This window comes from Tachysurus vachellii, chromosome 14, assembly GCF_030014155.1.
Source record: "Tachysurus vachellii isolate PV-2020 chromosome 14, HZAU_Pvac_v1, whole genome shotgun sequence".
Lineage (NCBI taxonomy): Eukaryota > Metazoa > Chordata > Actinopteri > Siluriformes > Bagridae > Tachysurus > Tachysurus vachellii.
In genome coordinates this window covers 20,866,847-20,883,739 of record NC_083473.1, presented here as the reverse complement: position 1 = coordinate 20,883,739, position 16,893 = coordinate 20,866,847, and the positions used below count along the sequence as shown (strand labels likewise).

The following is a 16,893-nucleotide window of genomic DNA, read 5'->3' as shown; positions in this document are numbered from 1 at the left end:
ACACATTAATATGCTTGGTCTTGGTATTTGAAAAAATTATTCCTCAGAACCTAAACAGGCTACACAAATTCATTCATATGAAATTAGACTCAGTGACAATACTAGCTGCCATATCACAGTACATGTGCTCAAATTCTGCATCATGCTGGTCCAAACAGATGTAAGGCTCAGATACATCAGTCACAAGGGTAGCACTCTTGGTAGGTTGGATAACGCTCTCCACCTTGCACAAAAACTCATCTGGTGGTGGCATCCATGGTTGGCTTCACTGAGGTCAATTCAATTGTCAGGACAACAAAACAATGTAGCAGATACTGTATGCTTTCAATACACCTGGGAGATGAGCAACCAGATGTGAGATCTGGCAGGGAACAAATGGACCTATTTGCACATAACGAAAGTGCCTGATAGATCAGGCGTTTTCTTTGACATTCCCACCCCTCATAAATCTGCCACAGCTTTTCTGAAGAAACCAATGTCACTTTGTACACCAAGGCGTTTTTTCATTGTACTAACACTTAATCCTGTAGGACTTTGTCCCCCAGCCTGATAATAATAATATGCTTAATTTATATAGCGCCTTTCCCAAGCTCAAGGACGCTTTACAAGGTACAGTATTTCAAGACAGATGAAATATAGTGTAACATACATATACATATTCGTCGGACATTTGCCCAGGACGAAGGATCGCATGCAGCTGCATGAGATAATAACAGAAGACAGGACTATACACAAAAAACATACAGTACAAGAGATAGGACTCTACATAGTACACGAATACATACACCACATTTCAGAAAAATTAAGGACTCCTAATACATATGCATTTACTGATAGTAAAGGTTGAAAAGGTGGGTCTTAAGCCTTGATTTAAATTCAGACAAAGTGGTGATGGTTCTGAGTGCAATGGGTAGGGAGTTCCATAGTGTTGGAGCAATGACAGAAAAGGATCTGCCGCCCGCAGAGGATAAACGGTATCTAGGAATACAAAGAAGTTCAGAATTTGAAGACCGGAGTGATCGTGAAGGTACATAGGATGAGAGAAGATCGGAAAGATGGGGGGGGAGCATTTAGAGCCTTATAAGTGAGCAGTATGATTTTATATTTTATGCGAGATGAGACTGGCAGCCAGTGAAGATCAAATAATATAGGGGTGATGTGGGCAGATTTTTTATTGGAGGTTAACATTCTGGCAGCCGAGTTTTGTATGTACTGTAAACGTGAGACTGAGTGAGCTGATAGACCAGAGAAGAGAGAATTGCAGTAATCGAGACGGGACGTAATCAGAGCATGTACTAATGTTTCGGCATCGTTTCTGCAGATAAAAGGTCGCAGTTTGACAATGCGTCGTAAATGAAAAAAAGACGTTTTGGAGAGGCTGCAAATATGGGCATCAAAGGATAGTGAGGGGTCGAAAATGATACCTAAATTTCTAACGGTAGCTGAGGGGAAAATCGTAGTAGCATCCAGATCAAGACTGATGCCAGTGGTCACAATCTCTCCTTGCAATCGCTGGTGGCTGGATGATGCTGGAGTCACCTTGGAGATGATCCATTGGTTTCCCCTAAATTCATACGATCAAACTTGTCTAAGAGTGTTCCTTGCTATGTTCAATATGCAGTAAGAGTAAATTTGATCAACAACTTTCTTTTTTTTCATAGGGGAAAGTCATCCAATAAGGTGTGCCACTCCAACAAGTCTGTGCTACTGCAGCTTAGACACCACTGTATACAGCATTAATACTGCCCCTCCCAGTGGAAGGCAGTAATTATCTCAGAACACCATTGTCATTCAGGCCAAAGTTCCTCATGACATGTGCCATAGGTGATTCTTTTGGCACCTGGCAGTTAGAAAAATGAAATAAAATGCTAATTATATTTGTATACCTGTCATTTGAAACCCATTTGTAAACCCTGGGTGGATCAGCAGGGAACAATAAGTGGAAAAAATGTTTTTCATATCAGATCCTGCATGATACATTCACTTTGCGACTTTTTTGTAGGTCTGGGGCATGTGTGCACATGTGTCTATAAAGGTCAATACATTTCTATAACCTCACAGAAACCAAGTAAAAAAAAAAAAATCAACAAAGTAAGCAGTGTTGAGTAACAACAGGACACACAGGTTATTAGAGGCACTGTGCACTAGGATTGTGCTATTGAGCTTAAGTAATTTAATAATAATAATAATAATAATAATAATAATAATAATAATGTATGACAAAAATTATAGTTTGTATACATTACTATTGTAATACACAGTATTTAGTGCATGCATGTATTTTCTCTGTACCAATCACTCACACAAGAGCTACATAACAATATAAAAATCCATGTTACTGTCTTTTATTTGCCAGATGCTTATAACACCATTTTAAACTACACTTTAATTTAGTGTTACAGTGCTAAATGGTAAAGGCACTAGAGAGTGAACAAGTAGTGTGAGAGCTCATAACTGCTAAAACACCCGAAAAGCAATGTGATTCCCCTTTTAAGTCCACTTCTATTGCATATACCAAAAACACTGAGGCCATTTAAAACCATTTCCTGTTGAACACATTTGAATGCGGTTCTTTAAAAAAGATCGATATGTGAAACCGCAAGGCTTCTCTTTGGGTTTTCACTTTGTATACCGGAAACTATACCCAACTGTTTTGACCGGCCCATTCAGAATAATTCACATTATAGCATATCAGCAGACGCAATTGTCCAGAGCAACTTACACTTATCTCATTTGTACAGCTGAGCAATTGAGGATTAAGAGCCTTGCTCAGGGGCCCAAGACTTGGTGACCATGGGATTCGAACTCACCACCTTCTAATAAGCAGTCGAACACCTTAATAACTGGGCCACTGCTTCCCATTCAAATATACACATATTTACACTTCAAATATATGTTTAAATTATTATCAAATACAATCATCACCTATAATTTATAAAACACACACACACACACATACACACACACACACACACACACACACACACATATATATATATATATATATATATATATATATATATATATATATATATATATATATATATATATATAGATATATATAGATATAGATAGATATATATAGATATATATATGCCCCTAAATAAACCATAGGGTCCAATGAAAATATTCTTATTTAATAAAATATTTTTAATAGTATATATTAAAAATATACATTTTAGGTAAAATCATAATTTAAATATAATAAAATGAAATTGTTATGAATAAAGTGAGTATATATTCTTTCTTTCTTTATTTATTTTTTTTTTTTTCATCATAAAAAATAGGCCAGTAAAAGTAATTTAATAAGTAGTGCACCAGTAGGTCAGGTCAAATGACATGACACTGTATTTAAAAAATGTAAGCTTTCTCTTTCTTACTTCCTATTTGACCAATAATCAAATGTTAACCCAATAAATCACTGGTTTATTATTTATTTACTCGTTTTAATTCAGTAATAAGTACAAAGTAAGCAACAACGTTAAAACTAATAGAAATATATGTACAGTAGTTATATGAGTGAGTAATGTGATGGATCCTATGAGTTTAAGAGGTTAATCTACATATTACATATTAATGTACATGTTCCAAAAGATTAGATTTACATACTATCTATATTCTTTATTCTGACTAGAAAAAAACAAAATATACCATTTTCCGGTGTAGTTGGTATGTCATCTCTAAAAAGCACAAGGTCAGCAGTGCACTAGAAGGGTGGGTGTGATCATAGTCCCAACAGGTCTGACAATAATAGATCTTAATTAACTTCTTTAGGAATCCATTAAGGAAGCTAACTTTGGCAAACCACAAGAGACTGTAGGATTAGTATACCCAGTTGATGAAAGGTGATCTTGCACTTTTAAAAACCCTACATGTTGAAATTCAGTGAGGAGTCAGTGTGGGTTATGAGAAGGAAAATAGCTGACATATATAAGCCATTTGAAACAGTAACAGGAATGGGAAAAGTCCAGATATGTATGTATTTGTTATTTTAAATAAGCACTGATCCACAGGCATATTCCTAAACTAAAGAAAAGTTAAAGTGCAAAACTTTTCAGCTACAGTGAGAAGGAATGCTGGGGCTCGAGCTGTAACTGTTCTGACTCATCTGAAACTCATTACTTATTGTTTAGTTTTTGTTTTGCTTTGTTTTGCTTTTGGGCTGAGGTTATGACTTTCCTCCTAAATTCAGAACATAAAGCAGCTACACTTTCTCACACATATATACACACACACACACACACACACAAACACACACTCACTTTCTGCCAAAGAACCGGAGTCCACTGAAGGTCCTGGTGGGGTGCGGACAGGGCTGAACTGCAGGGGTAGCGGTGGACAGATCTGAGCAGGATGACGATGCTGATCCAGGAGTTGCCTGATCCTTACCATCCACAAGAGCATCCAGATTTGCAGACATCTCACCTCGGTCTCCATGTCCCTCCATCATGAGATTACAAGGCAAACTGAGTCCAGGTAGAGATATTCCATCTCACACCAACATGATTTTTTTATACACTTGTAAACATTTACAGACAGAAAGATAAAAATTCTGATAAGCAGAGAGAAAAAAAAAAGTTTTTGTTATTACAAGAAATATCCTCAGCTTGTGAACATGAGTATCACAATGTGCTTGATCTTCATGGTATAGGAGTTCATTCCACCAAGCAGCTCAGGCAATCAGTCCACACAGCATACCAGGAAGTGCAGCTGTCTGAACATGTGTGTGAGCAGTGAAAGTGTGTGAATGTCTGTACGAGGCTCTTACAGTAAACCTTTTTCTCTCCTCGTCCATGTTCTGAAGCTTGTTTTTCCACCACCCACTGACAACAATATGACTTTGTCCCAAAGCAGATGCTTCCTCCAGGGCTAAGCCTTTTCACCCGTCTCTCCTTTTTTTTCTTTCTTTCTTTCTTTCTTTCTTTCTTTCTTACTTTCTTCTGGCACTCACACAAAACAGTGTACCAAGTCCAAGAAGTTTAAAACCCTCAGGCAGAAACAGGACCCATAGTTGTCTTCTTATCTGCCTTTAGGTTCCACTCCATGCTGCATGCCATGTCTTCAGCCTTCACACACTTTCCAGCTGACTGCTTCAGAACCACACTTTTATCAGCTCACCTCTCTGAGCATGTTACAGTGCTCCCTCCTACCTCCTCTCATTGGCCCATGTTAGGATGAAGCTGTGTTGCCACCTGTTGGTTGAGAATGAAAACTGTACAAGCAAATCAGCAGTTATTTTTTTAGCAGCACACATTTGTCAGTATGATCCAGGAGATGTAACAATATCATAAACGTCTTTAAAAGAAACTAAAATCAGACTGCTATCAGGATAACTAAAGGTGCCAGGAAGCATCATCAGTATAAAGCTGTATACTATAAAGGCCACACTCAGCCTCCACAGAGGCCAAGCATCCCTCCTACTTAGCTTTACATAAAACCCAGCAAATAGAAACCCACTCAATGTGCTATGCATTCCCAGAACTGTTTGTAGAACGCACAGGTTCTGCTCCCACACACACACCTCTGAGGTGCCAGTGACTTACTCCATCAGCTCAGTAACATAAGAGGCTCATGTGCTAATGCAGTGTCAGTTTTAAGGACATTATGAAGTCATTTTCAGCAGCCAACAATAAATTAAAGCTAAAGGTTACATGGATGCTTTGCAAAGCAACAGGTATAAGAGCTATTGGAAAAAAAACATACATGAAATGAACCATCGGCCACATCTGCCCTAAATTAATATAGAATAAGCAATGTGTGTGTGGTTGTGTGTGGGTGTCTTGTACAACATAAACCACTAGACAATTTACTATCTGCATTCAGTCAAATGGGCAACTTAAACTTCCTGTACATTTAAACAAAGGCTCAATTCATCTTGAGGCACATGCTGATTCATCTATGCGGCATATTTTCACTTTGTGTTGGGCGTGCATGAGGGAAGTGAAATGTTAACACTGTCCCGGTTTGAATGTTGTGCGTGGTCCGAGCGTGCGGTACACTGTGGGCCTCTAGCAGAGCGGGACGGTGGAATATAGAAGTGCACTTCTGCACCATATGCAGCTGATATCCATGAGCGTATGAATATAATCCCCGCCTACACACCACGCACAGTTAGATAACAGGTATAACAGGACAGAGAGGCAGTTTGAGTGGATGTGTGTGTGTGTGTGTGTGTGTGTGTGGTGGGGGGGGGGGAATCAGAGAGGTAAAGAACCTTTTACAAAATACAAAAATAAATGAGTTATTTTTCTTTTAATTTGTTTTGCCCCATTAATGTTTAGCTGCGTCGATAAAAGAAATTAAAGCAGTACAAGTGTAGGGATGACGGCCGTCTGCAGCAATTACTCACAGTGCTGTGCTGCAGGATGTATATAATAAAAATATCAAATATTCTTTGGCTCATTCATTGAAAATATTCATGATTAATCCTTGCTTTCATTTTGCTAAGTACACAGACAAAGCAGTGGACCAGCCACATGGTGTCAGATAATGTGATTGACTTTTACAGCCTGTGTTTGAGAGTAGAATAAGGTGACCAGCCTGCTCATTTCAAATGAAAGGCGTAACTGACATTTAGTAGTGAATAGCTGCAAGACGTAGTCTGACTAGAACCCAACCCATATAACTTAAAGCCAACACTATTGTCAAACAAGACAATATGAGATTGTCAAACCAGGAAAATTAGGTACTGTAGGTAAGGAATGTAGACGACTGAAAATCACACCCATATGTGGTTCTTCCCCAAATTGTTGCCACAAATTTGAAAACACAAAAGTGCTTTGTATGTTGTAGTATTATAATATTCCCTTCACTGTAACTAAGAGGCCCAAACCTGTTCCAGCATGACAATTCCCCCAAGCACTGGTGGTTAAAGCTCTGGCTTCCTGATGAGAAGGTTGGGGATTCGAGCCACAGCACTGCCTCTGTTTGGCTCTTCAGCAACGCACCTAACCGTCTCTGCCCCAAGAGCACTATATCATGGCTAATCCTGTGCTCTGATACCACAAGCTGGGGTATGCGAGGAAAAGTATTTTATTGTGCTGTAATGTATACATAAAATAATCATTTCAATTTCAATTTATTTTATTTATTTGTTTAGCACCTTTAACAATTCACATTGCCTCACAGCAAATTTACTGAAATATAGAAAATACAGAATAAATAAAAATAAACAAATAAATAGATTTAAAGTTTAAAATTAAGTTAAACTTTAACTGAATAAATATTACTAAATATCTCTATAATCAGATTCAGGAAGTTAAAAAAAAAATAAGAAAAATAAAAGAAATATAAATAAAATAAATAAATAAATAAATAAATAAATAAATTAGGGGGGCACGGTGGCTTAGTGGTTAGCACGTTCGCCTCACACCTCCAGGGTCGGGGTTCGATTCCCGCCTCCACCTTGTGTGTGTGGAGTTTGCATGTTCTCCCCGTGCCTCAGGGGTTTCCTCCGGGTACTCCGGTTTCCTCCCCCGGTCCAAAGACATGCATGGTAGGTTGATTGGCATCTCTGGAAAATTGTCCCTAGTGTGTGATTGCGTGAGTGAATGAGTGTGTGTGTGCCCTGCGATGGGTTGGCACTCCGTCCAGGGTGTATCCTGCCTTGATGCCCAATGATGCCTGAGATAGGCACAGGCTCCCCGTGACCCGAGGTAGTTCGGATAAGCGGTAGAAGATGAAATAAATAAATAAAAAATGAAGCTGCCTTTTTCTCCTGTGATCTCAAGTGTGCAGCACGGAGCCCTGATCTCAACCCCACTGAACACCTTTGAACTGGAGGGACTGGAACACTGACTGAACCCCAGACCTCTCAGTGTCTGATCTCAATAATACTCTCATATCTGAATGAACACAAATACACAAACCCACACTCCAACATCCAGTGGAAAGCCTTCCCAGAAGAGTGAAGCTTATTATAACAGTAACGGTAGAATAAATCTGGAATGGGATTTTTAACAAGCATGTGATTGGTGATGTGTCCACAAACCATTGGCTATAGTGTATAGTGTAGATCTAAAAACTAAAAAAATTCCAAGATAACTGTAATTTGCCCTGTTTCTGTCTGCTGGTTTGCCTTGCTGTTAATTGTTTGCCCCACCCACTTGTTTGTTGCCATGGACACTAATTGAACTCAATCTTTCCTTCAGGTGTGTTGTCTTAGTCGCTGATTATCTCTGCTTGGTGATTGGTTCCTGTTTGTTCACTTGTATCTACTCTGTTTGTTCACTTCCCTGGTGCTAGTTGTTGTTGAATGTTTATGTCTATGTTCCCGTTTCCTGTTTGCTCTGTGTTCTGTCTGTTTATCTGTTTCTTGTGTTTTGGATTATTAAACTTTAAACTGCATTTGGATCCTCACTCGCCTTTGCTCACTGCGACAATAACAGACTTTGCTATATTACTATACTTATAATCTATACTTGTAATTAATATTACTATGACATCTCATTTACTGCATGCACAGATTTGTTTTTCACTTTAGAATTAACAGGATAATTATTATTGTTGGTGGTGGTGGTATTGTCAACAACAACAACAACAACAACAATAATAATAATACTGAGAACAGTAAACCTTGCCACTTCAGCACTTTAAACATGCAGCACTTCAACAACCTACACCAAAAACATTAGAGGCTGTGACTCACAGATGGTCAAAGTGCTCCCAGTTTCTCGAAGCAAAAGTAGTGAAGTGGAAAAGACTGATATGAGAAATCATAAGAAATAACCACTTGACATGTTTATGCCACCACAAACTTCCTTGTTTTTTTTTTTTAATCCTTTAGTATTTGTGATTTTGTTGATTTTAACATTAAGAAAGTTAAGTTCACTTTGATAACATATTTAATAAAAGAAAAAAAAGCAGATGGTGCAGATGCTGCTGAATTGACCAACACCAGAGTACGCAGAGACCAAAGAACAGTGCACAAGCCAGATCCCATTATCTTCTATGCAAACCCTTTAATGTCTGCATCAGAGCATGCTTTGAGCTCTGTGTCTGCGTACACAAAGCCCTTTTCGTGCAGATGAATTTAGAGTTATTTGGGCACATTGGTGTTTGATGTAATGGCCCAGGTGTGGCCGGATAGCCTTTGTTCCTCCAAAGCTACTCTGTTCATCACATCCATGCAAAAACGCAGAGTTCGTTCCGCCTACAAGTCCGTTTGTTGAGTCAATATGGAAAGAAACTAAATTACTGGCCAGTGTTTTCATCACTTCAAGTCTGATGAGTAATTTTCGTGTTTATTTTTAGGGGACAGAGAAATAAGAAGCTTGCTTATGCTTTCAATTTACAATGAAACTAACTAACATTTAATAGTAAAGATAAACTACTATCAATGATGACATTTTAAATGCTCTTTTTTTTAATCACTGTAGGATTCTTATCACAAAAATAATAAATAAAAGAAGAAGAAGGAAAAGAAGAAGAAGGGAAAAAAATAATAAAAAAAATAATTTATTATTATTATTATTATTATTATTATTATTATTATTATTATTATTATTTAAGCAGCAGCACCATCATCACCATAAGAAGTTGCTGTGTATCAATATTTCATCCTTGTTCTAGTCTTATTTTTATACTTCTATAACGCAGTGAAAGTGTGCCTGCCTTGGAAGGTCTGGTAAGTAAAGGCAAAGAGTGGTTTCTGGATGCCATCACCTTTATGGTTTTATAATGCAGAATGACACAACAAAGCAAACAGTGGCCCTGTGTCTGGCATTACACAAAAGCCCAATACAATTTGGGGCTTTTGATATGGAGGGCATGGTGGTTCACTTGACTGAAATGGGAGACATTAGCAATGGAGCTAGCACTTTGATGAGCGTCCTCAGAAGAGTGTCTCGCTACAATCCAATTACATTCAACTATGTACTATATACTGATCAGTAATAACATTAAAACCACCTGCCTAATATTAGGTAACTTCTCCGAATGCTGCCGAAACAGCTCTGACCCACTGGGGTGTGAACTCCACAAGACCTCTGACAGCGTGCCGTGTTCACTGTAGGCATGATTCATTCATTCATCTTCTACCGCTTATCCGAACTACCTCGGGTCACGGGGAGCCTGTGCCTATCTCAGGCGTCATCGGGCATCAAGGCAGGATACACCCTGGACGGAGTGCCAACCCATCGCAGGGCACACACACTCTCATTCACTCACGCAATCACACACTAGGGACAATTTTTCCAGAGATGCCAATCAACCTACCATGCATGTCTTTGGACCGGGGGAGGAAACCGGAGTACCCGGAGGAAACCCCCGAGGCACGGGGAGAACATGCAAACTCCACACACACAAGGTGGAGGCGGGAATCGAACCCCGACCCTGGAGGTGTGAGGCGAACGTGCTAACCACTAAGCCACCGTGCCCCCCTGTAGGCATGATATTTATTGTAAAAAGAAATACAGTGATACTACTTACTGGGATACAGTAAAATAGTGTAACAATAGATACCTGTCTGTATGTTTCATGGTGAATGATCTTGTTCATTTAAAGCAATGGATAACTCAATAACAGCAGTAGCGTGAATAGAAAGTCGCATTTGTTGCTCACAGCTAACAGCCAAACCTTGTGTTTTTTTAAAATAAAGATATAAGCCTTTATTTTGTCACACAGACATCACAGCACAGTGAAAATCTTTCTTCTTTCTTCGCATATTTCAGTTTTGGAGGTCAGCCATGATACAACACCACTTGAGCAGAGAGAGTTGAGGGCCTTGCTCAAGGGCCCAACAGTGGCAGCTTGGCAGCACTGGGGCTTGAACTCAGATATTCCAATCAACAACCCAGAGTCTTAACCACTTGAGCCACCTCTGCCCCAATGAGCATATTTTTAATATTTTTACTTATTTTATTATATGTAGTGCTGTTGTACATTTAACATCAATAAACTGCTATTAGAACCCGAAAATCAGCAAAACATTTCAATACCTCATACAGCAGACATTATTGAAGGTTTTACTTCCTCTTAAAACTACTGCGTATACAAAGATAATTTCATTAAATATTGAAATTATAACAAATATAATACAGTTCAACTCTTCTTGTGCCTGTATCAACAACAAGGTTTCATATAAGATATCCGATTGAACAAATTTTTCAAAATATACAAATTATGACATGATGCTACAAAACGTTTTGTTGTTTGTAATAAAAAGTCTTTTTAAGGCAACGCTGGAAAAAAAGAAGGATCCTTTCACAGATGTAACGTCACAGACTTGTTAGCTGTTACAGTCAAAATAATGTGATGGTTTTATATTTACAGCATTTGTATTATGTATGTATTATATACTGTAAGTATGCACGTTTCCCCACATTATTACTTTTACGGGGTTGTTTTTTGTTTTATTTTTATACAGAGATCGAACAGCGAAAAGTGAAGCAGAACAGAGAAAACGTAAAGGCAGAAGTAAAACAGTTAGGAAGAAGAGATGGAGTAGAGCACGGAGAAGGAGTAAATAAAGCATCAGAACAGGGTTGAAGGAGTGTGTATTTTTAAACCGATGTTTAGAACATAATCTGGGTGACTAATATACAGGTAACAAGAACGTCTCAGTATCCACATCAGTACTTAGGAACTCAAAGTGGGACCTAATTGCTCTTGATTTGACAGCTGTGTGTCCCAGTACAACCAGAAGTCTTTAGAAGCCTCTAGCATTTAATCCTTGATTTTAATCCCTGATTCTAAGCCTTCGATCCACTAGGTGTGAATCTATGTGCCCCAGTGGAACCATTAGAAGCAATTACTGAAAATTAATGAAGGCATCAACTACAACTGATGACCATGACTGAGCCGGCATATTATAGTGCTACCATTATCATTAGCTTATCAAACCCATACATTTGTAATTATTGGAGTTGTTTAAACTTTCATCAGCTATTGTATTTAAGGGCAAACTGGTGAGCTGTTTGTCCTGACAAGCCCCGGGTTAGTTAGTTAGATAATGGATGTGATCAGTGGCCAAATGTTTTGGGATCTGAACATCTCTCACAGACATTTATAGACCATTGCTTTAATTGTAACTACCTGCCTGGAAAGGAGAAGATGACAGAAACTACAATAACCATATCCCATGGAAAGGGAGAAGTGTGTCTGTACTGTGTTGGAACGTAGATTAAAATAGCTAGCGGTGGGTATGGGTCAAATGCAAGAGCTATTAGCAGGAAGGCAGCCTCGCAATGAAGTACAGTGCTCAAGGGAGCCTAGTACAGCTTCTAGCAATTCCTTTTCTACAAGCAGATAACTAGCTGCTGGACAGTCCAAAGAGTCAGACAGGGCTACCAATCCCACATGTTCAAGCTCTAGGAAAAAAAAATCAATTAAGAAAAGCCTTATGGCACTTGCCCAGACTGTTCATAGGCATGAAGCTTGACTCACAGCCCCAGTCATAAATCTATGAACGCTGCACAACAGACCATTACAGTGTTGCCTGAATGGCGACTGAATGGCGAAAGTCATGAAAAGCACAAGTCAATAATGGTGATAAGAGCAAGCAATCTTTAGGTGGGTAGAAAAGCTTCAAAAGTGGGCAGATGCACACTATCCTCAGAGCCCCTGAGAGCTGCATGGCTGGTGAACTGAAACCATCATATAGCAGAAGCGCTTTCTCACAGTCATAACCAAGGATTGTCAAATCCACAAGACGGCGGTTCAGCTGCTGAGTTTAACAGACATGGCAGAGACAGCTTTTTTCCATTCTATCTGAACAGATCAGGATTCAGCAGGCACTTCTACACAGCAGTTCCCACTATCCCTGCAGAGCGGACCTACAATCCCAGATGAATGAGCACACACCTGTGTGAGTGCACATGCTCCATATATGCACTAGGAGTACTACAGCTAGCTTTATAGTACGCTGGAACATTTTTTCACATCCCCTCATCTTAAAACGCAAATGATATTTTGGAGGTTGTTGTTGAAAAAGCATCACTTTCTTAAATTGGTAGGCATCTAAAAGCATTTCTGCGTGAAAGCGTTCTCCAATCTTTTATCAGTACAAAAGAATCAAAACAAAATAATGAATTGAACATATAATATAAGTTATAACATATAATATAAGATATAAGTGGTTAGATACACACATAGCCCAAATAAACAAAAAATGCCACCAAATGTATGCTTACTTTAGCAAAAATTAATTCGTTTTAATAACCTTTGCTTGATAATCAGGTTACTTAGATGAATCTTTATTTATATATCCTTATCAGTGTGGTATAATTTTGGGGTGTTTAGGTCCTCGAGTAGTTTTTATTTCCTAGGATCCCGTTAGGTCCTGTCTCTACTCTGGTAAATCACCCTTATTTTGCCTACATATACAGCATCACCTAGCAGACACCCTTATCAAGAGAAACTTACACTTATCTTATTTATACAGATGAGCAACTGAGGGTTAAAGGCCTTGCTCAGGGGCCCAGGAGTAGCAGTTTAGTGGTCCTGTGATTCAAACTCACAACCTTCTGAGCAGTAGCCCAACAACATAACTACTGAGCTACCACTTCCTCCTTCTGACTCATTGTTTTCAGATTAATATACCATTACTGTAGAAATCCTTACTGATTTTCCTGACCTTTGGTGGGCATTAATGATAAATGTGAATTACAATGTGCAGATTTTGTAATGTAGCCATAACAATACTTCCTAAAATGATCTCTTTTAGGATTTTGCAGTAACATAATGACATGTTTGGAAACATATTTTTATATTTTCAATTATATGATTCATTTTCTTTACTGACTCATAGTTACTTGACATTTACTGTCTGGTCTTATGGTAGTGACTGAGACAATGCAGCATTATGGATTGGTCTAGTTTTTCCACTGGCCTGCTGGCTGTGTGACAATATGCAATATTATGTCTCCCTCTACCGACCAAAATGTTTAATAGCGTTTTCTTTTTCTTTCCATTACATTCTGGAATTTATAAATATTACATTTATAAGGATTTCAGGATCTAGGATTTCATACACGTATTTTTATTAGTTATAAGAGTCCAACAATAAATAGAGATACCCACAAAACTTGTTTGTGTTTTAAGTATTTAAAAAAAAAATATTTGCCCATATATTTACCTCTGCAATTGGGGGTTTGATCCCTGCCACAAACTGTGTTCATGAAGTTTGCATGTTTTCCCTGTACTTTGTTTCTAACAACACCGGCCAAAGATGTGCTTAGAGGCTGATTGGCATCTCTAAATTGTGAGTGATACTAGGGTATGAATGGAAAGGCTCCAGGCTCCCTGTGACCTTGTGTAGGATAAACAGCATAAAAAAATGGATGGATGCTTTTAAAAACTATGTCAAACTGAAATAAACTAACGGTCATCTTTTTGATCTCTGGATATAATCATACATATAAAACAAAACCACACTTTATATTCATTTGTCCCTTAACATTCCATTTCTTTTTACTGTTCCCAGGACCTCTGTTGAGCATTAACACTCTACAAGAAAGTGTTCAAGTGTTTGTTCTTCTTCATCTTCATCATCATCTTTTTTTCACACTACATCGCTCACAGAGAGTCTTCTAAAAACCATTACTGACACCCAGACACCATGAGGCCTACATACAAAAAAAAAAAGCAGTCCGTAATTTAGCTTTCCAGTAAGAATGGATTTTTATAATAAAGACCCAATGAACCACATTTTAACAGCAAGCGTAAATCTAAGAAATATTAAATAATATGTTGCCCGTTAATTCATATCTATAAACTAATTCAACAGATGTTGTTATCGATGTAAAATCTATATATTTTGAGAGATTTATTGGTAGTTATGCAATGGAACAATGCACTTGGTCACCAAACAAAATGATTACTGGATGAAGTGTTATTTAATAAGGTACAGTACATATATCTTAATGTTATAATATAAAACTGCACTCTCAGTGGTGCAACTGGGTTAAAGTGTATTGTCTTTACACAACTGAGCCCAGCTTTACTTAGCTGATTCTATTTAGTTAGTGTATTCAATTTATTAATTAGTGCATGCAGTTTATACAGGTGCTGGTCATATAATTAGAATATCATCAAAAAGTTGATTTATTTCAATAATTCCATTCAAAAAGTGAAACTTGTATATTATTCATTCATTACACTGATATATTTCAAATGTTTATTTCTTTTTGACGATTATAACTGACAACTAAGGAAAATCCCAAATTCAGTATCTCAGAAAATTAGAATATTACTTAAGACCAATACAAAGAAAGGATTTTTAGAAATCTGGGCCAACTGAAAAGTATGAACATGAAAAGTATGAGCATGTCCAGTACAGCACTCAATACTTAGTTGGGGCTCCTTTTGCCTGAATTACTGCAGCAATGCGCCGTGGCATGGAAGTCGATCAGTCTGTGGCACTGCTCAGGTGTCATGAGAGCCCAGGTTGCTCTGATTGTGGCCTTCAGCTCTTCTGCATTGTTGGGCCTGGCATATCATATCTTCCTCTTCACAATACCCCATAGATTTTCCATGGGGTCAAGGTCAGGCGAGTGTGCTGGCCAATTAAGAACAGGTATCCCATGGTCCTTAAACCAGGTACTGGTAGCTTTGACACTGTGTGCAGGTGCCAAGTCCTGTTGGAAAATGAAATTTGCATCTCCATAAAGTAATATTCTAATTTTCTGAGACACTGAATTTGGGATTTTCCTTAGTTGTCAGTTATAATCATCAAAATTAAAAGAAATAAACATTTCAAATATATCAGTCTGTGTGCAATGAATGAACATAATATAGTGAGTTTCACTTTTTGAATGGAATTAATGAAATAAATCAACTTTTTGATGATATTCTAATTATATGACCAGCACCTGTATACTGTTATATACTTTATATATATATACTGTTATATAGCTTCACTGTTATTACTTATAATGGTCAAGGACCTCATTGTGAAGCTGATCTTGTTGACTTTATATAAGTATTGATTGCTTTAAAATGACTTTAAAATGATTTTTGTTAATTACTCTTAGGACAAAGTTTTCCATTTTTTTTTGTTTCCCAAGTATCTGAATATGATGTACTTTAGCATTTTGGGGTATTTGAGAAAAGGTAACTATTAATATATGCTGAACATTACCGTTGTATACTGTTATAATAACCTCCACTCTTTTGGGAAGGGTTTCCACTGGATTTTGAAGTGCAGATCTGGGGATTTTGCACCAATCAGGGAAAAGAACATTACTGAGAACAGATAGTGATGTTGGGTGAGGAGGTCTGTGGTGCAGTCAGTGTTCCAGTTTATCCCCAATGTGTTCATTTGGGTTGGGTTGAGGTCAGAGCTCTATGCAGGACACTTGAATTCTTCTTCACCAAACTTGGGACAGTAGGTTTTGAAGCTATCAAGCTATCAAGAATTACCCATTTAAAGGTGCAGTTAGCATGAATTGTGAAAAATGAAATGAAAGATTCAGTTGGTAAATAGCCAGAGGTAAAATATGATTTGAATACTTTTTGTCCATATAGCCCTGCGCTATTTCCAACCTTGTACACAAAGCTGCACCCCTCAAATCTTATAGTTGTAAAACTAGCTATCATTAGGCGAGGGTTGTCTTAACATCACTTTCATGCACACCAGATGGTAAAATGCCGAAAGCAATGCTGTTATGGAAAATTATTTAAAATGAGCAATTATCTTCATAAAGAGAATGCCAAGGAACGTTAGGGGCGTGTCTATAACATGACTGACAATGGGGCCAATCCAAATATAAACATTCCGGACCGGAAAACAGGTTTCCAAAACGCCTTTTTTCAACTACATAATGCTACCTATCAGACTTGTTCTGTTTACACACGTGTACATATACATTATATATATATATATATATATATATATATATATATATATATATATATATATATATATATATATATATATACACACACACACAGGGC

The 16,893-nt window shown here is 37.8% G+C and overlaps 2 protein-coding genes across 2 annotated transcripts in view; one reads left to right on the top strand and one right to left on the bottom strand.

The window, feature by feature from the left end:
* dgkzb (diacylglycerol kinase, zeta b) overlaps positions 1-5,150 on the bottom strand; it is a 29,406-nt gene extending 24,256 nt beyond the window's left edge. The window contains exon 1 of the mRNA XM_060887143.1: positions 4,263-5,150. Within this exon, the coding sequence (XP_060743126.1) occupies positions 4,263-4,450 (188 nt within the window). The 5' untranslated portion in view covers positions 4,451-5,150. The remainder of the gene's footprint in view (positions 1-4,262) is intronic.
* Positions 1-16,893, top strand: part of hal (histidine ammonia-lyase) — a 107,247-nt gene that overhangs the window by 74,185 nt on the left and 16,169 nt on the right. The window lies entirely within an intron of this gene.